The sequence below is a fragment of the Dendrobium catenatum genome, unplaced genomic scaffold (genome assembly GCF_001605985.2).
Source record: "Dendrobium catenatum unplaced genomic scaffold, ASM160598v2 fragScaff_scaffold_456, whole genome shotgun sequence".
NCBI classification, from domain to species: Eukaryota; Viridiplantae; Streptophyta; class Magnoliopsida; order Asparagales; family Orchidaceae; genus Dendrobium; species Dendrobium catenatum.
The window spans coordinates 753,222-780,992 of NW_021318918.1; the positions used below are offsets into that span (position 1 = coordinate 753,222).

The 27,771-nt window shown below is 37.9% G+C and overlaps 1 protein-coding gene across 1 annotated transcript; it reads right to left on the reverse strand.

Moving 5' to 3' along the window:
* Positions 1-27,767, reverse strand: LOC110116105 (5-amino-6-(5-phospho-D-ribitylamino)uracil phosphatase, chloroplastic). Its single transcript, XM_028694330.1, is given in 13 exon segments — positions 1-366; positions 448-654; positions 1,965-1,978; positions 1,980-2,075; positions 8,194-8,259; positions 8,413-8,553; positions 8,639-8,722; positions 10,872-10,945; positions 17,909-17,963; positions 23,431-23,535; positions 23,669-23,737; positions 27,367-27,486; positions 27,586-27,767. Coding segments are annotated over 12 exon segments (1,089 nt in total). The 5' UTR covers positions 27,682-27,767; the 3' UTR covers positions 1-366; positions 448-485.
* Between the last annotated feature and the right edge of the window lie 4 nt (positions 27,768-27,771).

The window sequence follows — 27,771 nt, forward strand, 5'->3', positions numbered from 1 at the left end:
TTACAAGTCTCACTACCATCAACATTTTATTAACATACTAAAATATATAACAAAATATCATTTCATGTTCTTAATTTGCATTAAATTCTAAACCAAACCTGGAAGCATCCATCTTTATGTAACTTAATGCAGAAGAAATAAAAAAGATACAATCGTACAAAACTCGGTGGTTTTTCAACTATAATCAATCATTGAGGAATTAATACCAATTAAATTGTGGTCATGGCGCAGTTATACAAGAAGAAGAAAAAAAATTACCTAAACTTCTGAACATGGGAGCTTTAAGATACTTTTGAGGCAGTTCTTCAAATCATGAAGAATTTATGCCTTCTATGCATTAAAAATGGTACAAATCCTGAGCTTTATCTGTACAAAGAGAAGTCAGCGAGGTTAAAAACACTAAAGATAATGACCTCTAATCTGTATAATAGATGATTAAACGCTGACCTTCTAAAATTTCTATGGGATGAAAGAAGTAAACAAACTCAAAAGATAGTATCAGTCCTGAGTTTCCTTCTGGATGGTAACTTCGTTATGATTTGCTTCTGTAAATCCATAAAATTAGACCCTTTATGTGCAAACAGTCTTTTCAAGTTGATAACAGAGAGTTCATTGTAGCTTGCGACAGCTAAATCAGCTTGCTCCAATTCGTACCTATTTTATGCAAAAAAATCAATGAGGACATAAAATGATATGGCATTTCAATATATGCATGCCTTGAAAGTGGAATTTATAGTATATGATGCCTTACATAGCGCAATGATTGCAATTTCTCACATAGCACAAGAAATCAAAGACCTAACTATATGCCACCTTGCATTTAGGTAGTTTAAGTTGGATCTTATCTAGAGCTTTGAGTTTTTCTGGTAGCAAGAGAGCATTGTTTTCATGCATCAACCCTTCTTGACTCGACCCAGACCTGACTCAAAAAATCAGAATTTGGGCTTACCCATTTAATTAAAGAATTGAGTTCAGGTTCGAAATTCCAACCGGTTTATTAAACGAGTTGAGTTAGGGTTGGCCCGCAAACAAGATTTTGAACCGAAAGCGACGGTTCAATTTTTTTCACCATAAATTCTTTTACTTATTGATATAATCTTTTTTTTTATCAATTAACCAAAACTTAATAGTTGGCAAGTCATAAAATTAAAAAAATTAATAGAATAGGTTATCAGGTCATTCAGATTGATAGTGGGTCAGATTTGAGTTCACATTTTTATCAGTTTATTAAAAAAGTTGGGTTAATTTTGGGTCGGACACAACGTGAATCCATTAACCCATTCTGACACCCCTAAATTCAACTCATTTTTATAAGCTTATTTATTTGATGTGTCAAACACAAAGAAGACATTGTTTAATCATACTTGACTCAATAGTAGCTTGATTATATATATATATATATATATATACACTATAATTTATATATGATTTTTTGTATCCTTTATAATTACGAAAAGCTCAATTTCAGCTTGATAAGTTAACAAGCCAAATACAAATGAAATTTTTTTGGCCCATTTACTTAATAAGCCAGCTGAACAACACTTAAACTTGCCACAAACTTAGCTCATTTGCACCCCTAATCATCCCATTATGGATAGCTAGCAAAGTGAGGGTAGCATTTTATAAAAGTGACAAATGAACAACAAACTACAATCTAATCAATTTTTGTGGATTCATTCCGACCAAAAATTTGTGTCCTATGAGATATGGATATAATATGAAGTGAGAATGTGAGCAGTATTAATGTGCTGTATATCCTTCATAAAAATTAAAATATTTGAGTAACAAGGATAAGCATATTTGATAAACTCCTTAGCTAAATAAGGAATAGACAGAAGAAATATTTCTCTCTTTTATTCATATACAAGTCATTATAGAGCAATTCTCTCCATACAGAAACACTTTGGAATGCCTAACAAGTTGACAAACTAAAATAGAGGATGTTGGAGGAAAAAGAAACTTACGCTGGATGAGCACCCAATCAATGCAACTGCCATCATTGTACAATTGTGGGCAGCAGTAATGCCTCTTGGAATCTTTCAAATACCCACACACTTTGAAGGTTTCCGATCTAACTGCCAAGAAATGAAAAAAAACAAACAAACAAGAGAATCAGGCCTACTGCAGCCTTTGGCATTATATATATGGGTATAGATTACTATCCTCTACATGAAAACAAGTCATTCTTCACATAGCTCACATAGCTAATTTTCAATGTTATTATCTTCAAATGCAAGATCAAGATTATTGAAGTTGACTTACACCGTAAGAACAATTGTACATCTAATTTGAAAACATTTTAAGAAGATTGACCATTCATCAAATTTGATGAATAATTAAAAGAGCTATATATAAATCAAATCCATTGAAATTTTTAACTAAGTCTTTACATAAGCAATTTGCTCAATAACTCTTATATATGCTAAACAATTTAATTTGATTTCAGTACTTCTAAATCATCAAATTAATGAATCAGTATCTTACTAAGCTATTCATCAGATTGATGTCTTAACAAATCATTTTGAAATTAAGTTTTAACATGCTTGATGCATAAACAAATCATTTTTAAAATTTCATGTAGTTAGCATCATGCTAACTTCTGAGGGGAATTTAAGCTGATGTTGACCCGTATCTAATAAAAAAAATATTTCGACCTGAAGAGCCGCACGTCCAGGAAGTCGGCCGACGTCGCTGGCACGTCGACGTCCTTCTCCCACGTCCTTCGCACGATCCCTCTGCCGCGATTAAATATTCGAGAAACGAGAGAGCTGGGGCTCTTTTCCTCTCGCTCTCTCTCGATCTCTCGTGCATTCGACGACTTTCCCTTGCTGTCGGATCGGAATCACGAGTGTTTGATCGGAAAGCTAGAACGGGAACCCGCTTTCCACCGTCGAGCACTTCTTCGGCATTTCCCGTGGCTGGTCGAGCCCCACCTTCGACGACTTTTCCTTCTGTCAGATCGGAAGCAAGATCGAGAGCTCCCTGTGAAGGTAACTCTCTCCCCATCGAGCGCTTTCCGGCTCCTTGTTGTCCAACCGCTCCTCCACGACCTCCTTCCAGTCGATCGGAGTTGCGGACACTTTGGTCGGAGGCAACAACAGGCGATCGCTCGCCTGAAGATAACTTCCTCTCTGTCGCTCCTCCAACACTCCGGGGTGCTCACTTCGCTCTCCGTCTGACTTCCCTTCCGGTCGATCGGAAACACGACTTTTTGATCCAAAGCAAACAACGGAAGCTCGTGCTCTAAGGAAACTTTTCACCCTCACGCGCTTACTCCGGCAAAATCCCGTAATTTCGCCGAACACGAGAGGTGAGGGAAGAGAGGAATATTTAGTTTTTAAATTAAAACTAATTTTAATTATAATTACTTTTAAATTAATTTTGACTTAATTATCAGATTATTATTTTAATTAATTATAATTATTATAATTAGATTTATTCATTAAGTTGTAATTAAATATTATATCAATTAATTATATTTATTAAAAAATTATATATTAATATTAATTAATTATAGATAACTATAATTGAATTGATATTAATTAATTTTAATAAACTTTTAATTAATTAATTAATTCATTATATTAATTATAAGTAATTAATTAAAAATCAATTTCGTTAATAATTATAATTAATAATATTAATTAATAATATAATTTTAAAATTTTAAAGAAAAGAGAAGAATCCCCTCTGCCTCGATCCACGAGCCACCGCCGGACGTCAAGGTATAAGTTCTAACTTCATCCCGCCCTCGACACGCGCTGATCCCTAATACGCGCTCTTGTAGACCGAGTGGGGAAGAATCTCCGGTGCAATAGTGCGACGAGGCGGGTAACCCTATACACGCTCTGTGTACGTGGTGGGGACACTGTCCATCGACCTCGAACATCGACACCGCCGACACTGCTACGTAAGCGAAGTATGATGTTCCAAAAGTCACATTACTCGATGTTTGCAGCGGACGGGAACCACCTATACCGCTCTTGTAGCCAGCGGTTAGGAGGGAGCCCGGTGCGAAGCATACGACGAGGTGGGAGAGCCTATACACGCTCTTGTAGCGTGGTGGGGAGTCACTGCTGTTCTGGTACGTCACTGCTGTTCCGCTGTACGAGTACTACTGAAGGCCCCATACACGCTCTTGTAGCGTGGTGGGATGAAAATTACTACGGCCGCGGTGTCTAAGGACACCTACCATACACGCTCTAGTAGCGTGGTGGGAAGGCCCAGCTCCCCTACATTCCCCCAAACGGGGGATATGCCGGGGTGCTGCCAAAATTTTCATTGAAATGTACAAAGACTTGAACAATAAGAAGACCTTCTTGGACAACAATATAGAAGACCTGTACTTGAACAGAAGTGCACAGAATTTGAACTAAATGAGCAGAGGACCTGTATGATGAACAGAGGACTTGTGGACCTAAATCTGAACAAAATTCTAAATGATTTTTAAAGGTCAAAATCCAAATAAAATGAAATCAAATTGGAATCAGACTCAAATCAATCTGAACATACATTTGAACTTGCAAGGACTTCAGAAGATCCTGAACAAAGATTTGAACTTATACTCTGAAGTCTGAATTCAAAACTAGAATAAGATGTGGACAACAAGAACTTATGCATTTGAGCTTGAACTGTATGACACCAAGTGAAATTCGCATTTGCGAGCATTAGATTTAAATCCGGATGAACTTAGCATGACAGTAGAAGACTTGAATGAATGTAAAAGACTCCCACTGAGTTTGAACTCAAGTCTGAATGAAACTGAACTTGGACTCAAACACATGTAGAGAACAAAACTTTGGTCACACACGAGGAAACCCAAACTACAAGACCTCAATACATGCAAATAAAGAATGTAGTGGACTCTTACAACAGTCTCTACGAGATCGGGTGCGTCGTACCTGCACTTGTGGATAACAACAATGTGTTGCAAGTACAATGAATCACTGTGGACACAGGTACGGATCCCCTGCAAATGCAAATGAATACTTGTGGATAACAACAGTGTATTGTACAACGAACCACTGTGGGCACAAGTATTGATATCCCCTACGACATTGGTGGTAAAGATCTTCAAGTATTTCGGGCACGAAGACAGCCCGATGTATGAAAAAGTACACTTCCTGGCAGAATGGAAGAGATGTTTGAACAAATCCGAGCTAAATTTCCTGGTGTTCCAAAATCTCTAAACTCAAGAGGAAAACAATTTTGGTATTCACAAGTATCAGAAATGACAAGTCTACTACACTGACGACCTCAAAAAAGAGTTCTCTTCAAAAGCAACAGACTTCAAAGTCTATAAGAATTTCCCCGGTGAATGAGAAAGGGGGAGTCAACACCAAGACGCACGCCACCGGATCCGCAGCACTCGTACTAGCGGACAGAAGGCGTGTATAAGCTCTTAAATGAAAAGTTATGTGCATCTAAATGATAGTTATATGCACAACTACAATCATTTCAAAGAACCCCTGCACGTGCACTATAAATTGTATACACATAGATACACTAAAGGGGGAAATATAATCTCGACTCGCATGGGCCCCGGCGAGCGTGTTATTAGTACACACGTGACGCCTAGGGATGCTGTGCGGGTCAATAAGTGAATTCATGTTCGAACCTGGTCCTTCTATACGGGTCAATAGAAGTCGACAGGGTTCGAACCAATAAACAATTATACAGTCACGACAGCTGGTATATTTGTTTTATTACATTCATATTAGGCCTTCAAGGCCTATGATTAAGAGAATTCACTAAACAAAAGACATGAAGCCTACAAAACTCGATCCTCCTAAGTAGATAAATAGGAGTAGACAGGGTTCGAGATATCAGATAAATATGCGGTTACGAAGTTGACTAGAATATTTATTTTGTACATTCATATTCGGCCTTCAAGGCCTTCAACAAAGAAAATTCATGAACAAAGGCATAAAGCCTACGAGAAACCCAATCCCCTATCGATAAGTTGATAGGGTCGACAAGGTTCAATCAAATGGAAATGACCCCAAATACCCCGATGATGGCCGTGTTGAATGTTTATCTCAACCGGAGGGGTTCACAAATATTTCCAAATGTCCCCCAAACATCCAAATGCCCATCAAAATCCAAAACTCCACAAAGTTCAAAAACCCAAAAAGTCTCAAAATCCCAAAAATCTCAAAAATATTTAAAATGAAATAAATCCACCAACGCACTTAAAGCAAAATCCATCCACCCTCCGCCACAGTTTGCCGGGGTGGACAAATTCAAATAAACTCTAACTCACAAAGAGTCAAATGCCTAGTCGAAAATATCACTAGAATTCTTTCTCAAACAATCTCCTGCCAGTAAGGACGTGGTACGTGTTCTCTAACCGGCAGTTTCGCCGCCAAATGGCACTGCATGTAAACAGTTATGACCCGGGGCCCTCTGAACCGAGTCGTTTTGCCGTCAAATGGCACACAGATAGCGGTTATGGCCAAAGTCAATACGCTCCATAATGGTGTTAAATCCTTTAGATATTAATCAATAGGATATGATCGATAGGGCACAAAGCCCTCTGTTAGCTAAGGTGGATTCAAATTTGTTCCCTTAGACAAAATTCAACCCCGGTCTACAAGGTCCCCTTGAACGAAGCAACCCATGGCTGCAGACAAGGATCCTTCTGTCAGGTTGGGTTGGCTACCTCCTCTGACTAAGTAGACCAGGGACCACGATGGCCCGGGACGACGGAACCATGTGATCTTGATCGGGTCCATCATCCATTCCCCCACCATCCGCTTTAACTGCAAGATGGTGAAATGTCTATTTTAAATATCAAACTCTCCAGATTCTCAAATCCAAATCCATTTCTCAAATACTCAAACCCATGCTGCTACTATATGTCAGATGACACGTATCTCTACGTATCTAATCGATGACTAGCCTTAATCGAAAGTTCTCTCTCGTGATTGGGAGGGGTAATTAACTATAGGGGCTTGCGCCTATAGGAAACCAGAACTCAGATCATAAAATCCTCGCAAAATGAGGGCGAAATCTCTGGGTAGTGTCTTATCTACAAACCCATCTGCCTTCCAAAATTTACCCCGGAACTTATTCAGTTAAAACTCCCTCGCCGAAATAAAAGAAGCACGAGCGGGGAGGCTGGGGCCGAATTTTCGGAGCCCACAGCTGAATGACTCTCAATACAAAGGTTGCAACCAATAACTATGATAAAGCAATGTAGGATTATTACCAACAGTCAGCAAGGGAGAATTGCTAAGAAAACAATAGCCAGGAATGGACATTGCATGAATCCAAGATAAACCAAAAAATACTAATGGGTCATTTAGTTCGGTGGATATGGATAGCGGTGATGGGAGGCCATTGGCGACTCATGGTGGCGATGGGAGGCCAATGGTGGCGGGTAGGCGGGTGGGTGGAAATGGCGGCTACCGGTGATGGCAGGTGGGTGGTGGCAGCTAATTACGGCGAGAGCATAATCAACTTTCTATATTTGAAATTCAGCCAAAAAAAGGTGAACTTTGAATACATCAAAAATGAATTACAAAGTAAATTTAGAATTCACCAAAATTTTACTCTGCGTTCCTTTTTTCATCAAACAAAATATCAAAATTCCTAAAACCCTACATTTAAAATACTTCGCACTCATTTTTCATTAAACCAAACAACCCCTTAAACAATTATTAAAGGTTAAAAGAAAAGAGCCAGTCATGTCATTTTGTAAGACAGGAGGTTCAATACAGTTATAGCACTATGATGCATGTTTAAACGAGACACACAAACAGAAACTTTCCTCCAATCTGCATCTTTCAAATAATTCACAAAGAACTTATCTAAAGCCCAGATTTTTTTTTTAAAGTTTGGTTTGGAAAAATGATGATTCCATGAATCATTGGCATATCATGTCAGAATTCTACTTTACATGTGGGTATACTCAATGCTTAGATCATTGAAACATCTACCGTCTAACATTCACTCATGCTGGTATCCTGAACTTCAATCATTACTACCCAACAGTACTTCTCTAGCAAAGAAAGCATCAAAAGAACTACTTTGGTACAAAAGCTTAGGGACCTTTTTCGAAGAAATTTTCACAAAACTTGAACACCGTAATAGTATAACCCACAGAATATTAGAAAAGATAGAGCAGATGAAGAAAAAGTAATCAATAGAGTAAATCCACAATTCCACTTCAGAAGTATCGTCTCTTCATACCTTCAAAGCAGCTGATAGAAATCTATGAGCTGTTGATTCCATCCCATCCTCTTCTGTCACAACAGCCTGCATTAACATAAAAGACAAAGTATTTGATAGGAAATTTTCATGATTTCAATATATCGCACACACCCACCCCACAAACAAGCAGGAAGTCCAGGCTTAGCTGGTACAAATCCTGTTCACCAAAAACAGATAGGGGAACAAAAGTTATTAAACCTGAAAATACTTGCTAATTCCCATTCGTTCCAGAGTTTCAAGCATAATTTTACGATCAAGACATGACACAACAGCACAAGGTGTGCCAGCCGTATAAAGGGCATCCAACCATTCTCTTAACCCTTTAATAGGAGTGTCAAGCTGTAATGAACAAAAGCAATATTCGTTAAGGTAAAGCATAACACATTAGAAAGTGCTTCATTGAATAAATTTCCAAATATCTGACCTTAAGAAGATTCTGATAATACAGGTGTGAGAGCCTTGACTTCAACTTCTCCAACCTACTTACCTCTTTTTCCCAGCACAAAACCTAGATGCCAGGGAATAAGACCACAACATCACAATTGGAAAACAGATTACTAAGTAAAACAATATTCTAGAGAAGAAAGGTCATTAAAATAAAGGAATTTGTTGCGCCTACAAGTACAACAAGGAAGATTCGGAAAAAAATAAAGATAAGAAAGCAAAAGTGATTGACAAAGCTTAAGTGCTTCATCCAATTGTTGCAGCATTTCAAATTTCTAACTCCCTCAGTTTCAATTTTCACATAGAATCATCTGAAAATAGAATTCTGGCATTTTGGGTTACTATAGTTAATAGAGCTCAGACGGAAATCAATTTTAAAGCAAGAAAAGGCAATTCATTATGCTTATTAGAGAAGGCTTATCCTTAGATTATCAGCATTTGTATTAGAGAAAGCTCCCTAAATTCTGGATCATTTTGCTATCAAAGCAACAGATTCCTGGTGGGCAAACAAACTGAAGAGGTAATAAGTACCACACAATTAAGCAAATCAAGATTGTAGTATAACATTCAATCATGATAGTAAGCTTAGACCCAATGACTCAATGAAGGTCAACCTCAACAACCACAAGAAGTCTTTATCCCACTACGTGGGGTAGGCTACATGAATCTTTTTTGTCCATTGTGTCATGTTAAGAGTCAAATTATTATTTAAATCTAATAACAAAATGTCATTTCTAATATTTTCTAACCGTCTTTTTAGGTCGACCTCTACCTTCCTAACATAGGTCAAATCTAATACATATACTCTCCTCATCGGGTCATCAGAAGGCCGGCATTTTATGTGGCCAAACCATCTAGAGCGACTCTCTCTAATCTTATTTGCCACTAGATCTACTCCAACCTTTTCACGTATATACTCGTTTAGCATTCTGTCTCTAAGAGTAAAGCCACACATTCACTTGAGCATCCTCATCTCTACAACATTTAACTTAATATTATGCTTCTCTTTTGATAGCCAACATTATACGCCATAAAGCTTTGTAAGTCTCACTACCATCTTATAGAATTTTCTCTTAAGTTTGAGGAGTACTTTTCTATCAAACAACAGGCCTAATGCATTCCTCCACTTCAACCATCCAACTTGAATTCTAACAATAAAATCCCCATCTATTTCACCATCACTTTGAACAATAAACCCGAGATATCTAAAATATATACTCGAATTAATGACATAATAGGTAAAACTCAAATTCAGAAAAATTTGATGTAGAGGAAACTAGGCGAACAGTGAGTTTCATTTTTTATCCATCATCTCGTTAATTCTATAATATTTTATATTTCACTATTATGAATAAAAGTAGCACTCTAACTCAATCTCCTTGTAATGAAATACTTTTTTATTATCATTTTATGTAAAAAGCAAGGTGACGGCATTTTGACAGCCAAAACCTCAGAAGTGAAGGGCTCACTTCTCTCCTTCGTGGAGGTGAGTTCCAAAAAAAAAAAAACCTCACATTCATCCACTTCCAACCAAAACCAAAACTCAGAACTAACCACTTCTTACATCAAGAAAAACGAGTTCTTAAAGAAATAACCCCTTTTTTAATCAAAAATAAAAACTTGGTAGCTACCTGGAAAGATTAATAAACAAAAAATTTGCACGTCTACAAGATGATTCAGTTGGGCATTATGCAGAGATCCTAAGTAAATGGGAAAAAAGCAGTTAAAACAAATTACATTTGCATAGAGATCCCTAGTCACATTACTACAAAAAGTATCATTTCTAATCAATAAAGGTAGCTGCAAAACTTTTCAGAAAACTTGAATGCTAAATGTCAACATTTGGCTTAGGAGTTCAGTCTACATGGATGGTCACCTTTCAAGTAGCACCATGATGTTAGAAGCATGAGGAAAGGCATGTCTAGGGATTTGGAAAATGCTAAAGACCTCACTAGTCCGAATATCTAAAATGTCAAATGACCCAATTAATGATGTTTTTAAACTACAATATATGGATGTTGCAACACATTTCTGAGAAAAAGCCTAAAAGAGGGTTCTAATGAGTTGTTAAAAGAAAAAATGATTGCATAAAATTTAAACATTCCACAAAATATATGACAGCATAAATTATATTCCCATATGGTAGCTCATAATAATATGATATATATCAAAAAAATGCATTCAATTTAGGCCCAAAAGATTGGTTGTCTAACCTTTTGTAGGACATGGTCAGCAGCAGTGTTAACAATAGTTCTATGAACATGGCCAGCAGTTGGGATCTCCCTTCCTGCTCAAAAATTGACTGTTGTGAAATAAAATATGTGAATATAAGACAACAGACAATAGCATTCCAGAAAAGACAGTATATGATGCTTAAGAGAATAAATGCCACAAGTTACAATCAAAGGCATATAGAAAATTTGTCATTTATGTAATTGCACTTGTTTAAAACCAATAATTAAGCATCCTTTCAATATCAGAAAGCCTCTAAGCTATAATTTACACAGTACAAAAATGATGTTTCTCATAGTATAAAAATAAAAATAGATGGCATAAAGCCAAATTACAATGGCGTAATCCATGTAGGAGATAACAATATAACACAGCGAGTTTGATGCATTTCCCTTATAACAATCCCATTTGAAACAACCCTCTCATAAACTAGAGGAATGAAAATGATGGACCGGCCAATTTGATTGGGAGGTAATCAGGATTTTTCCTAACCAAGAGGGAGCTATTTAGGAAGGTTCTTAATCAAAGGGGGATTATTTAGGAATGTTTAAATTACAATTGGAAGTGAGTTATTTAAGCAAGATATCTAATTTGAATTCAAAATCTAACTAGGAATTTGTTGACCTCTGGATCATACCCAAAAGAAATAAAAATGAAATCATACCTTGACCGTCGGATCCAGAATTTCTGGCGACAATCCCGGTTAGAATCCTCGTATCCGTCAAGAAGCCGTCCAAATCCCCGAAATCCCGCCCGAAATCCTGCAGAGAGAGAGAGACCTACCTCATTCGACGACTTTCCCTGCTGGTCCGATCGGAAGTAGCAATAGGAGCTCGTTGGCTGTGAAGGTAGCCGGCTACCTTTCACGTGCTTCTTGCAACCAAATCCTGTCCCAAACAGCCCTTTTGGGCATATTTTTTTTATATATATTAATAATATTATTATTATTACTATATTGAATTAAATTAATTATAATTAAATATTTAATTATATTTGATTATTATTATTAATAATTAATTTCAATTAAAATAAATTCTAATTAATTTTTATCATTATTATAGTTAATTATTATTATTAATAATTAACTATAATTACTAAAAATTAATTATAATTAGTTATTTTAATTAAAATTAATTATTTATTATTTATTATAATTAGTTTTTTTTAATTATAATTCTTTTTTTATTATTATAACTAATTATAATTAATTATAACAAAAAATGCCCCCTCTCTATTTCCTCGGCGTTCGTGCAGGACCGGAAAACCGCCCCAAGCACGCCTTTAGTGCGCGTGGTGGGATGGGACCCCGGTGCGACACCTACGACGAGGTAGGCGAGTGACCCCTCGATCCACGGTCAGGTATGAATATTTCTAAACTCAAAACCCTACTTCAATGTCCGTGGCAAACTGGAGAACCGCCCCATGCATACCTTTATTGCACGTGGTGGGATGGGACCCCTGTGCAGCACCTACGGCAAAGCGGCGTCACTTATAAGTACCCCCGAGCAGGGGGAAAGCAAAACTGTCTCTTTTCAAATAAAAATGCTTTTTAAAACCCCATGCACACCTTTATTGCGCGTGGTGGTAGAAAAAACAAAAATACAACTACCACGGTGTCTCACCAATACCAACCGTGCACGTCTTTATTGACGTGGAGGGTAGGCGGCCTCTTGGTTTTTCCCCCAACCGGGGGAGACGTCGGGAGGCTGCCGAATTTTTGTCTGAAATACATACAAGGACTTGGAGCAAAATGGGACTTGTGGACTTGAATCAAATGGACTTAAATGAACTTGAACCATAACCTGAATAAAAAGAAAGGATTTGAACTCGAACCTGGACTCTACAAGACCACAAGAGACTTTGATTTGGCCTTGAACAATAAAACAAAGAGTTTGATTCAAATTTGACTTGAGTAGTTGAACTCAAGTAAGGACTTGAAGCACATACATAGAATAGAACATGAATCATTTGCAAGAGAACTTGGTTTAAACCAAGTGAAGGGGACATAAGACTTGAGCTCACTACTTGAACTCAAGCAAGAACTTGATTTACACAACAAGGCTTGAACTTTCAGGACCCCATGGAATTGAAATTTAGCATCAACAAATATAAGATCAAAGTACAACAAACAACAACAACAACATCAAGCCTTTATCCCACTACGTGGGGTCGGCTACATGAATCCTTTTTCACCATTGTAAATGGTGGTAATTAGTATGCAACACTCACAATATTCATGCTAATGGAAAGGATTTGATAGTTGCAACAGGATTTTCAATATGCCATGCTCACAATCAACATGGCAAAGTCTTCAATCAACATCAAGATGCTATCATACCAACAAAGGTCCAAACTAAATACAAAAGAATACATATAAAATTTGTGGTGAAAAGGAAGACTTGCAATAACTATAGAATCTACAAACATCATTTACTCACAAATGATGATGATGACTCATGCAATCAAATGTACCCAAGCTTGCAAGCAATGATATTGATAAGGGCGTGTAAGAAGATTGTTGTAGTATTTTCTACGTCCACCTAGGGACACTAACGAAGAGATATAAATAGTATAAGATAATACAACTTGTCCACGAATGAGTATAGAAGACATGTTTACAATCAAGTACATGAAGAGTGGTGAAAGAGACATCATGTCCGTAATACATTCAAGGTACCTACCAATTGTTGTGGCAAAGACACTATAACACCTCCATGGTTGATAATTGTCCAACATCAATCAAATACACTGGCCCTCTATAAGCAAGGACAGATGATGTATGGTGAAGTACAAATATCTCAGGGGTTGTAGAATATTCATCATACATACTATATGTTATTTGCAAGCAGAAGCAAATGAGATACGACGAGTACAAATTTCTACAAGCATCTACAATGAAGGCAGGAGATTAGTTAGTGCACTACGATCCACCTGCAGAAAGCAACGAGTAGTGCACGACAATCCACCTGTACGAAGCAGCGAACAACTCTATTCATAAGCTGCTACGCCGCGCCACCGGATCTGCAACCTCCGTGCAAGTAGAAGAAGGCGTCTACAAATACTTTCAAAATACTCCCGCACGTGCACAGTAGTTTGTATACACATTGGTACACTACAAGGGGTAAATACAATCATAACCCGTATGGGCCCCGGCGAGCGTGTTATTGGTACACACATGACGTCTAGGGATGCTGCGCGGGTTATCAAACTTTAAACCCGATCCTCCTTAGCAGGTAAAAAGGAGTTGACAGGGTTTAATTATAGAATGCCCCCAAACCCGCATGAGCCCCGTCGAGCGTATTATTGGTACACACGTAACGTCTAGGGATGCTGCGCGGGTTGACAAGTGAATTCAAGTTTGAAACCGATCCTTCTATACGGGTCAATAGTAGTCGACAGGGTTCGAACCAACAAACAAATATACGGTTGTGGCAACCGTTATATTTGTCTTAATACATTCATATTAGGCCTTCAAGGCCTATAATAATGAGAATTCACTATCAATGGCATAAAGCATACGAAACCCAATTCTCTGTCGACAGCCCGATAAAGTTGACAAGGTTCAATCCATAAAGAGGAATGACCCCAAACACCCAGATGATGGCCGTGTTGAATGCAGATCTCAACCGGAGGGGTTTCCAAATATTTTCAAATGTCTTCCAAATGTCTAAAGTTCATAAATATTTCTCAACATTCCACCCAAATATCCATTAAAAATCCAAAACCCACAAAAATCCAGAAAATTCTCAAAAAAAATCCCAAAAAATCCAAAATATTTAAAAAATGAAACTATCCATCCCAACACTTAAAGCAAAGCCCATCCACCCTCCGCAACAGTCTGCCAGGGTGGACAAATTCAAATATAATTTCAGCTCACAAAAGAGCTAAATGCCTAGTCGAAAATATCACTATGATCATTCTCAAATAATCTCCTGCTAGTAAGGACGTGGTACGTGTCCTCTGACCGGCGGTTAGTCGCCAAATGGCACCTCAGGATAAACGGTTATGACCCGGGGGTCCCCTGAACTGAGTGGTTTTGCCGCCAAATGGCACCACGAAATACCGGTTATGGCCAGCGCCAATACGCTCCTTAGTGGCGTTAAATCCTTGAGATATGAATCAATAGGATATACGTATCTGATTGACGACTAGCCTTAATCGAAAGTTCTCTCTCATAATTGAGAGGGATAATTAACTATAGGGGCTTGCGCCTATAGGAAACCAGAACTCAGATCATAAAGTCCTCACAAAATGAGGCGAAATCTCTGGGTAGTGTCTTATCTACAAACCCATCTGCCTTCCAAAATTTACCTCGGAACTTAATCAGTTAAAACTCCCTCGCCAAATAAGAAGAAAAGCGAGCGGAGGCCCGGGCCGAATTTTCGGAGCCCACAGAATTATTTAGGAAAAAAAGGAGGAATTAAGGGGGATTGTTTAGGAAAGTTTTAAATACAATTGGGAGAGAATTAATTAGGAAAATCAATCTAATTTGAATTCAAATCTAAAAGAGAATTATTTAAGGAAAGGGGGCTGATTTGGGAGAGGATTAAATAGGGTGATTTCATATTATATTTTGGAAGTTTGCTGAATTTAGTTTATTCTTAGGTTATTTGGGCTCTAGCCGGCGCCTAGGGATTTTGGAGAGCTAAATCTTCCTCTCCAATTGAAGATTCAATTGTATCTTGCTATTTTATTTCATATATCTTGTAATAAAAATAGTTTTTGTGTGCATTTCTTCATAATTTCTTATTGGTGTTCGCTGATTTTGATGAAATTGCATCTACTTCCTACAAAGTGGTATCAAAGCACTTTTTTGGGACCATGGGGCAAGGAAAGTTGATACCTTGGAAGAGCGCCTTAAAGAAAAAGTTGTCCAATTCAAATCGGCATTTGATGATAGAATGACATCAATGGCGGAAAAGTTTTCCAACCAAGAAGGAATAATAAGGAAACTATTGGAGCTTCACACCCAACCGACAACATCGGAGGCGACAATATCGTTGATTGGACTGGAAAGCGGTGGGAAACCCTAATATAGGTATGATGAGAAAGGATCGAGAGGTAGATGTTTTGGGGGAAGAAGAGGAGATGCCATCTTTGGAACCACTTCTAAGGAGGGGAAATGGTGAAATAGTGGGATTTTTTATGGAGCTTAAAAGTTTGGAAGAAGAAGAAGATGGGGAGAAGATAGAAGCACAAGACATGGTTTAGCCACTCCTACAGCAGTATCGAGAGGTGTTCCAGCCAGTTCAGGGGTTGCCTCTTCTACAGGAATGCGAGCATGCTACATCTTGAAGGAAGGAGTCTCACCTATAAGTGTTCGTCTGTACCGTCATCCACAAATCCAGAAGGATGAGATTGAGAGATTAATTAGGGAGATACTGGAGAAAAGGATCATTCGAACCAGTATCAATCTATTTTTCAATCCAGTGTTATTAGTCAAGTGCTTCGGTAGGAATTTCCTTCGTTCCACCTTGAGGATAATGTGGCACTTTGGGAGGGATGTGTTGATGGACCGGCCGATTTGATTGGGAGGGAATTAGGAAGTTTCCTAATTAAGAGGGAGCTATTTAGGAAGGTTCTCAATCAAAGAGGAATTATTTAGGAATGTTTAAATTATAATTGGGAGGGAATTATCTAAGCAAGAGATCTAATTTGAATTTAAAATCTAAGAGAGAATTATTTAGGAAAAAGGAAGAAGAATTAAGGGAGGGTTTTAGGAAAGTTTTAATTACAATTGGAAGGGAATTAATTAGGGAAATAAATATAAATTGAATTCAAATCTAAAAGGGGATTTTTTAGGGAAAAGAGGCTGATTTGGGAGGGAATTTGCTGAATTTAGTTTATTCTTAGGTTATTTGGGCTCTAGCCGACCGCCAGGGATTTGGGAGAGCTAGATTTTCCTCTCCAATTGAAGATCCAATTGTATCATGCTATTTTCTTTCATATATCTCGTAATAAAAATAATTTTGGTGTGTTTTTCTTCCTAATTTCTTATTATCGTTCACTGATTTTAAAGAAATTGCATCCACTTTATATTAGAAAATTCCACTGAACTGAAAAACACTCCATTGAACCATTAATTACAGTACTCGATTCCAGAAGATATGGGTGAACAAAACCACAATCCACGAGCACATAGGCCACAGCATAACAGCAGGCACACATGTTCCACATCTAATTAGGAGCAGAAGAAAATGAATGCAAACATATTCCACAAATTGATATTCAAAACATCCAGATAACAGAAACTTGTTGGAACTAGTTACTTCCTACACAGCGCACCAGATAACTACAAGCCAACCAATAAGAACAGTTATTTGCAGCGACAGCACACCACAAACTCCAAAAGCCACTGCCTAACTACAGCCGGCACGCCAAAGAATGCAAAAACCACCAACAACTCACAGCATAACCTTCCAAAACAGCTTCAAATACTGACTAAAACAAGGCGCATCACATCAAGAACAAGAAATTGCTACTTTTTTAGGGTCAGCATGTCTAGCTACTTCCATTAGTTTAATGAGGTTAAAATTCACTATGAAGAGGTTGATGAAAAGAGTGAAGAAATTTAATACAAGAGTAAACAGATTGAATAATCCATTTCATTAAAAAGTTGTAATTTGATATGCACGTATTTTCATTAGCACTTGCAAATGAATTAAGTAAAAGTGGTAAAAAGGGAAGTGAAGGAAATAACAGGGTAGTTTATGAGAGGTTAGACAAATTGTATCAGCAGAACTACATGAATCTAGTAAAGTAGTAAAGAGGGAAGGCAATCAAGACATCACACGAGCAATTATGCATGTCCATTAAGTGTAATTAAAACAAATATGGCAAATTAATGTGTACAGAAGCACACGTGATTAGTCAAGCAACTCATGATATAGTTCAGAAATAGAAACATTGACAATATATAACAACCATCTTTATTTCTTGTCTTAATGTTCAATTAACTAAAATGATGTACATAATAAAAGTAGATCATTATGAAAAGTGCACGTCAACAATGGCTTACCCTCTTCAGAAGCAAGTCGTCTCCAAGCATCCAACTTCAAGGAGCGGGTGTCGGCCTGTAATGTGCAAGCACCACTTCAGCACAGACATGCACAATTATGTGAAGGCCGTCATGAATCATTGAACAAGCAGCAGGCCGCCAGGTGGGCCAGCCAAGATTTATAGAATTGGCCAAGAAGATAACAAATATGAAACACTTAATTTAGGGTAGTCAAGTAGGGTAGGCCAGTGCACGAACCCAAACACATTAAAATCTTAATTGGCTAGCTCTAATTTGTTTAGCAACACATGTATCAACCTTATAAGCTTTAGATATCAGCCCATGAGCCTCCTTGTCATTTAAAAACCCTACTATACCTCTCTGCCCCCCTCCAAACTGAGTTAATTGAAATTAAAATTTAAAAAAAAAAAAAAATTACTAGGAGTATGATTTGATAAACTCTTATAAACAAAATTAAACTCTTCAAACAACATAATATTTTGCTTATAATATCAAACATCTATAGGTGTTACCAAATTTTATTTGACTTGAACCCAATTTTCATTAAATAATCCGGTCGAGCTTGTGTGGGCTCCGAAAATTCGGTCCCGGCCTCTGCCCAACTTTGCTTTTTCTTCGGCGAGGGCAGTTTTAACGGAATAAGTTCCGGGGTAAATTTTGAAACGCAGATGGGTTTGTAGATACGACACTATCCAGAGATTTCGCCCTAATTTTGTGAGGACTTTATGATATGAGTTCTTGTTTCCTATAGGCGCAAGCCCCTATAGTTAATTACTCCTACCGATAATGATAGAGAACTTTCGATTAAGGCTAGTCGTCCATCAGATACGTAGAGATACGTGTTATCTGACATATAATAGTAACATTGGGCTTAGAATTTGATATTTATAAAAATTTCACCATCTTGCACTTAAAGCGGATGATGAGGGAATGGATGATGGACCCGATCAAGATCCTATGGTTCCATCGTCACGGGTTGGTCTACTTAGTTAGAGGAGGAAGTCGACCCAACCTGACAGAAGAATCCTTGTCGGCAGCCATGGGTTACTTCGTCCAAGGGTACCATGTAGACCTAGGGTGAGTGTTTGTATAATGGGATAAATTTAAATCCACCTTAGCTAACATAGGGCTTTGTGCCCTATCGATCATATCCTATCGATTCATATCTTAAGGATTTGATGTCACTAAAGAGCGTATTGACTCTAGCCATAACTGATATTTCGTTGTGCCATTTGGCGGCAAAACCAAACAGTTCAGAGGGCCCCGAGTCATAATCGTTTATCCTGCGGTGTCATTTGGCGGCAAAACCGCTGGTCAGAGGACACGTACCACGTCCTTACTGGCAGGAGATTATTTGAGAATGGATCCGACATTGGCTCCATATGAGCTGAAGTAAGTTTTAATTTGTCCACTCCGATAAACTGTTGCGAATGGTGGATGGATTTTGTGATTTAAGTGTTTTGATGGATGATTTTCGAATTTTAAACATTTGGAATTGAGATTTTTCTTGGAGTTTGGATTTTGGGGAGATTTGGAAAGACATTTGAAAATGTTTCTGAACCCCTTTGGTTGAGATTTTCATTCAACACGGCTATCATTGGGGTATTTGAATGATATTTGAAAATGTTTATGAACCCCTCCAGTTGAGATTTTCGTTCAGCACGGCCATCATCGAGGTAAATGGGGTCATTTCTATTTGTGGCTTGAACCTTGTCAACCCTATCATGTTATTGACAGAGGATCGGGTTTCATAGGCTGTATGCCTTTATAAGTGAATTCTCTTGATTATAGGCCTTGAAGGCCTAATATGAATGTATAAAATAAATATCCCGATCGACCTTGCGACCGCATATTTATTTGACGGTTCGAGCCGTGTCGACTCCTATCTACCTGCATAGAAGGATCGGGCTCGGACTTGAATTCACTTATTAACCCGCGCAACATCCATAGACGTCGCGTGTGTACCAATAACACGCTCGTCGGGGCCCATACGGGTGTTTGGGGTATTTTATAATTATTTGATGAAACTTGTCAACTCTTATTTACCTACTTAGGAGGATCGGATTCAAATTTATTGACTCGCGCAGTATCTCTAGACGTCACGTGTAAACTTATAACACGCTCGTCAGAGCCCATGTGGGTTTTATGATTGCACTTACTCATTTTGTGTATTTATGTGTATACAAATTACGGTACATGTGCAGGGGCATTTTGAATTATTTGTAAACGTCTTCTGTTCGCTTACATGAATGTTACGGATCCGATGGAGTGGCGTATCAGCTTCTATTCGCTACTTTATACAGGTAGACTGTCGTGCACTACATATTACTTTCTGCAGGTGGGTCATAGTGCACTAATGAATATCTTATTTTTGGATATATGTGAATCGTAGCATCATCACCTGAATCTCATAAAATATTTCATTATTCAGATACACTCTCTTTTCTCATTCATCGGGAGGTCCTTCTAGAAATTCGTAATTGTTGCTTTGAAAAGAACTCTTTTAAATCATCAGTATAGTAGACTTGTTATTTCCGGTGTTTGTGGATGCAAGAACTGTTTTATTCCTAAGTATATGACCAAGAAGAAATTTTGGAAAACCACAAAGTTTAGTTCGAATTTGGTCAAATATCTCTTCCATTCTGCCAGGAGGTGTCCTCCGTATATCGAGTCGTCTTCATACCCGACGTACTAGCAGCATCTCAATCATCACTGCAGTAGGTGATATATGTACTTGTGTCCACGGTGATTCGTTGTGCTTACGAGGTGCCCACTGTTGTTATCCACAAGCGACTATATCAAGTATTACTGCTTGTATATAGTGTTCACTACAATCTCCTATACGTACTTTTAGGATGATCTTGTGTTTGCTTCATATCCACATTTCACCAATTTCAGATGGATTGATGTACTTATTTGCAAGGACGGATTTTCCACTATCAAGTGCTAGTATTGCCATCTCAATCTACAGGCAATGTTGCTAGTGTTGGAGATTTCAATAATGCATATAGGGGACACCCATACATTCTGCAACCATTCGTCGTTCTTGCAGGTACGATGCACCTGATCTCGTAGAGACTATTGTAAGAGTCCACTACATTCTTTTTTTGTATGCATTGAGGTCTTATAGTGTGCCTGATTGTACCTCGATGTTGGTTACGAGAATGTTGCAATATCCTTCCTACAAGAGCTCGTGGGTGTTTGTATTTGTCGCATCTTAGTCACATTCATTTGCAAGGATTAATGTAAATGCCGCACATCATTCCTCGTGTATACTAAGCTTGACATCTTCATTCATTTGTATCCCAATTGAGATGATCGTTACAAGTTAATTCATGCCAAAGTTTGTAACCAACTCATGTATGAGTCCCTTATTCATTCGAGCTCGAGTCCGAAAGGTTCAAGTCACACTTGTTTAAAATTCAGCTCAAGTTCAAGTTCTAACTTGTATAATTTAGATTCAAGTATTTTATTAATCATTTGAGCTAGCTCTTTGTATCATTTTCAAGTTTGAGTTCTATCAAGTCCATAAGCTCAATGTGCAAGCTCAAGTTCTATGTCCCCTACTATCCTTTGAGTTCAAACTTGGTCCTCAACTTGCTCATTTAGTTTCAAAATAGGTCTCAAGTTCACCCGAAATTTCGACAACCTTCCAACGTCTCCCCCGTTTAGGGGAAAAATTCGAGAGACTAGCCTTCCCCTCGTCGCTACTTGAGCGCTTCAGGTAGGTGTCAAATGACACCGCAGCAGTAAATTCTTTAATCTCCGCCCGCTACATAAGAGTTTAAGGGTCATGGCACCTGTTGAAAAGAGCGCAAAGATTTCCCCACATGTGGGTACATAGTTTTTGACCACCTCACGCTACATAAGCGGTCAGGGGATCACCCATCTCGTCACAAGCACCGTTCCAGTTTCCCTCCCTATTACGCTACGTGAGCACGTAGGGGGTTTGCCAGCTCGTCACAAGCGTCGAGAGCGGGATATAAGTTTAAGAATTATACCTTGGGGACCGGCGGTGGAGGCTCGAAGACAGAGGCAAGGCAAGAGGAGACATGCTTTTATTAATTATAATTAATTAAGATTATTATAATTAAAATTATATTATATTATTTTAAAAAAAATTGTTCAATCCCTCGGTTCGGTGGATTTATGGGATTTGGCCGAAGGAGCTCATAGAAGGCAGAAAGTTACCTTCACTGCTTACGGGCTCCCTTTGTTGCCTCCGATAAAAATGTCGCAACTTCCTATTTGGCAAGAAGGTGAAGTCGTCGAAGGGACAAAGTCGGATGGCAAGGAACGAGCCGAGTAATCGGCTTCCATTGCTTCCGATCCGACTGGAAGGGAAAGTTGATGGAGGAGCGAAGTTGAACAACGTCGAAGGAGCTGAAGAAGTGCGCCAAAGGGCGAAGGTTACCTCACAACAATGAGCTCCTATCGTTTCATCCGATCAAAAATGTCGGAACTTCCGCACCGAAAGGAAAGGAACATCAGTCGAAGGAGCGAAGTCGAGCGGTAACAAGGGAGCCGGAGAAGCTACTTCACAGCGAGCGAGCTCCAAGTTGTATCTTCCGCTCAAAAATGTCATAACTTCTGCACCGCAGGAAGGGAAAGTCGTCGAGGGAACGAAACCGAGCAGCCCCGAAGGAGCCGAAGAAGCAGCGAGCGGGAGCGAGAGAGGGGGTCGTGGTCGTCGAACCGAAGAGTAGGGGCTTCGGTCTCCTTTTAACGCCGAGACAGATCGTGGGGGAGAAGCGACAACATGCGGGATGCGACGTTCGAACATGCGGAAGCATGGCGTCAACGTGGCCGGACAGGTATGGGATTTTGCTTTTTTTTTATTTATTTACAGGTCAACAGCTTGACATTACTTGAAACTAGAAATTGAGTGAGCATCTACATTACTTTTTACTAAAACAAAATATATTATATTTTAAAGGGGTTTTAAGAAGTATCCCACGAAAGCTAATCATAAACTAGTTAAAGTGCATAGGAGGCTTTGGGAGGCTTAATTAAATGAGCTTTAATGGGTTTTGGTAACTCATATGGCACTCCCAACCTTAACGGGCAAGCTATAGAGCTCCAAACATATCAGATTTCAAGCAATGCAAGATAATAGCATCTTTACTGTTGGGTTCAGCAAAATCAAAGTGAAAGCTCTCAGACATTTCTCGAACATGACTCACTTGGTACAAAGGTCATGTACCATGGTGAGTAAATTAAAGGAAGCTACGATAGTACAGAGGGATTTCTAGGTAAAAATAGCTCTTTTTAGCACTTTTATGCATGCATAATAATACCTCCATGACGAAGCAAGTTATTCTACACCAATTCTGACCTAAAAATTTAACAAGAAGAGGATGTAAATCCATTAGCAAGTCTTACGTCATACAATTGACTTACTACCCATTAACTTTATGCAGAGTTATAGATTTCATGGAGGGTTCTCCTGAATTTTTTCAACAAAATATGCAATATTCTCTTACTAGGAGACAGTGCATGTAGTATGATGAAAGAAGAAATACCACAACATTGTCCCATGAGAAGACTAGTCCAAAAGCTTCATCCGGTTTCATGGCATGCCGTATTCTCTGGAGAAAACATTCTTGCAATCTCTCATTTAAGTAATCCTAGCACCAAGATACCATATTAATAAAATTACAAGAGTAATGGTTAAAATATTTAGACAAAAAGCATAAAAATGAATTAATTCTAAATAAATATATAAATGGTATAAACTAGTAACGTTCTGATATTCATTACCACATCAAGCATAAGGGGACCATCCAATCTAAAAGTCTCAAAGCCTTCACCATATTCAGCTCCAATTGCCTGATAAGAAGTTTGAAAAAAGCATTCATGCTGAAAGTGATAATGGATCAAAAGACTATAAAACTGCACGTGCACATAATGTTTGTTCATTCTTAAGCAATGGAATTTGGAGTATAAAGCAGCTACAGCTCCTTTAATTTGGATTTTTGAATTTGTACTGTGAAACGGCATCTTTATCCTATTTCAATCTTTTTTATGCAAGCATTAGCAGGTACTCTATGATGTGTGGGATTTAAGATTGGATTTTATCACCCAATACAGCAGCTCACAAATGGCATATTTCAACTGTTTGGACAAGGTATTTGGTTTAATTTAAAAATTGAGGTTTTATCTTGTGGGATGTTAATTTAAAACTGAATTAAGTTGATAGTATGCAACCAATATCTATTAATGTAGCGATGTAAAGACTATAAATAGTTATTTTAAGGCATATAATTAAACAATCTTGTGAGTATAAGTTGGATGTGTGGTTCCTTTCAATGCAGTGCAAATGTGACAAGATAATTCCAGTGTAAGTCTGATGTAGAACCAAGCTATCCATGATTGGGGTGGGATTATTGATTTAATAGAGTTGTCAATTATGATTTCTCAATTAAGGAAATAGGACTTAAATCAAATCTCAAATCTGAAGTTAATTTAGTGTAATTGATTGAGAGACTTAATTGGGAGGAGCAACACGTGTCAAACACGCCAAAAACGTGTTCGATTAAAAAAATAGTAAATACAAATTGGACACGCGTGTTTGACATGCGTATCTTAAATATTTTTATGAATTTTTTTAAATATAATTTTTAGTATTTAAATTTTTTCTTTATTTAAAATATAAAAACTAAATTTCTTATTTCCTATCAACAACACCAAATTGCCTGCAATTAATACCTCATTCATCGAATATTCTCATTGGCAATGAATGTACTTTAATCTCCTCTCTTGATGAATGATAAATGGCATCGGCGTCCGACTCTCAATATCATAATATTAATCATTTTAATCACAAATTCTAGTTAAATAATATATTATTTCTAAGTTATTTTTAAAATTAAACTTATTTAATTTTTATACACCATTTTTAAAAAATAATAAAGAATAATATTATTATTATTTCCAACCTATATACATGTCCTATATTTTCAATAATTGACGTGTCCCATGTCCATGTCATGTCATATCCGTGTCGCCGTGTCCGTGTCTGTGCATCATAGGGGGCCGGTGGTTGGGTGGAGGAAGGGATTGGCCAAAGGTTGGGAAAGTGGAGGCCGATAGCTTGGTGAAGGTGGTTGGGCCGAGAGGTGGGGAGGACTGAGGGAAGAGGAATGGTATCAGAGTGAGATGAAAGTGACGGCTAAGGGAGAAGGAGGAGAGGGAGTCGGTGTAGAAGATAAACCACAAGCTCGGACGCTTCGTGCGGCTAATGGGTAATACTTTGCCCACACCTAAGGACTTCAAACCACGAGCCCGGACGCTTCCAGTGGCTGGTGGGTAGTACGTTGCCCTCACCTAGGGGCTTCAACTTTCATAAGAACTCTCAAAGCTCTTAAAAACAAAGTGCAGAATTTTCTCTTAATAATCATTCATGCCCTCAAAAAGAAGATGAGATGGCTATAACTAGCCAAAATATAATAATAAGACAAATAAAAAAAGTACCCCCTAATGTTACATAAGTCTACTCCCTCAAGTGAGGGTAAAAATGAAAAAAAAAACTTAAATAGATCAAAATATAAATAATAACTCAAAATAAAGTGGTACAATCATGGTCGTCGATCTTCGGCTTCTCCTCTGATAAACTTTCACAGCCGGATGTCCTCATCATTCTCCCAGGAATGCAACCATGCTTTGATACCAAAATGATGTAGAACCAAGTTAAAACATTGCGGCTAGCTGCTGGAATGGGCAAGTTATAACATGGTTTCTAGTAGCTAGGAGGTGGTCTAAAGCCAAAACTTCTAAAAGAGTCAACGACCCAAACCATGAGAATCAAGAGCAAGAAAAATAATGCTCTTGCAAGGAAATTAGTGCTGCGAGAGACATTGGCATAGGGACAGCAACCAAACTAAGAGAACTATAGCAAAAACATGAATTCAATGATGTGGCAAGGGTAAAAATGGTGAAAATTGGAATAACACAACAGCAATAAGCATAAAAAAACAAATTACATGAAAATTGATGCCATGTAGGCAAGAAAACATTCAATAATCAAAGAGAAAATTGTTTCTATGCATAATAATTGCGCTGATACCAATTCATATAAAGTGTTCAGTTAAAGCAAAGATTGTCATGGAGATTTAAAGAACCATACTAGGAGGCAAAATTAAAAATAGATTAATAAGAAGAGACTAATGAATGTCTCAAGGGAAGTTGATGATGAAAAAAAGAAAAATAAAGAACCTCAAGGCTGGGAAAAAAAAAAGGAATTTATCCCAGTAGAGGATATCAAAGAAAAGTCGAGTCTTTATTCCAAACTCAATACCACCAATAATAGTCCAATGCCTGCCATTCATATTAGTAGTCTTAATTTACAAGATAATTAATCCTAATAATGACAAAATGAAAAAGCATGTAAACTATGACTAGATAAAAACAAAAAAAAAACAAAAAAAAAATGTAAACTATGACTAGATCATTTTACCCCTGACAAATAAGGATGATGACAACCACATGACACGTTAAATAATACTGACAAAATTGACATAAGGAAATCCTCAAGGCTGATTACAAAAAGTAGCCGCTTCACAATGCAATACAATTCTTGTTATCTGAATAGTTTTCTCCAAAATCACCGAGGGAAAAATGCAGCTTTTATCATATTCAATTTATTATGCAGACCTGAAATGAGATTATCCAGCTTCCTGGTAGAATCCTCCTACTTTTCACGTTTAAAAAAAAAAAAAACTTCTTTTTTTCCTTCAGGACTGCATTTCCCTTCCAACCTAATGAATGTTTTGAAAATTCCCTTATCTGCACTTGTGTGGAATCTAAAAAGGCGAATAAGCTCTAAACAAATCTTTCAACCTCTGAGGATGTTTCCCATCATAATTTATTAAAACTTATGAAGCATAAATAGCTTCATCGTTTCTTCAAACCAATCACGACTTAAGCGCTAACATTCCAAATAGTGAAAACTCGCATAGATTTATTTCTTCAACCCAATCCTTTCTTCATCTTGACCAATTCAGGTACATCCATCCTCGTTAGCTTTCCTTGCAGTTTGACTTTTCATCATTATATAAAGTCTAGCTCAGCCACCATGGCAGTTATTAGTTAACCAACATTGCAAAAAAACAAAAAACCCACAACAAAACAAACAAATTGTTGTTACCTAGCACTAACAAGCAATTAGAAACCCGTAATCCAAAGTGTTTCATATATTCGAATACAAGCATAAAGAAAAATTTCCGTCTTCCACCGGATGAGAACAATTTCAAGATAACATCTTATTCTAAGAAGAAAATCAAATACTAACTAATGCCCCAAATGTTCGTTAAGTAACCTTCCGCACGGAACTCCTTTAGTTTCTTGGAAAAAACCTCAAAATCAGATTAAAATAAGCTATAGCCGCCCAAAAAATCCCTTATCCAATGATAAATTACAACATCAAAGGAAAAAAAACTAAACCACCAAAAAGAAATTACCTCCTCAGCGAAAGCATTTCCTACTTTAAATGGAAACTCATTTCCCGAATCTCCTTTCTGAGAACCAGACGCCCTGCAAAACAACAGCCGCTTCTGCGAAATCGGCGGCGGCTTCAATCTCTAGAAAAAACAGAGAGAAGTTAGGTATCAAGATTTATCCTCGAGCGCTGTACGGGAAGAGGAAGCAATTGCAGAAAAGAGAGAGGGGCGGGGATTCACGGGAATTTGAAACTTGGGAGAGAAGCGGGAGGCGGTGAGTCGGAGAGAAGATCCATGGAGAATCAGAGAGGAATTCCCGCCGGTGAGGCAGTCCATAGCTTGAGAAGGAACCAGAAGCTCAAAAACGAAATGAATTGGGTGATTCGGGCAAGACCGAGAAGTTATTACGTGTGGAATCCGGACGCC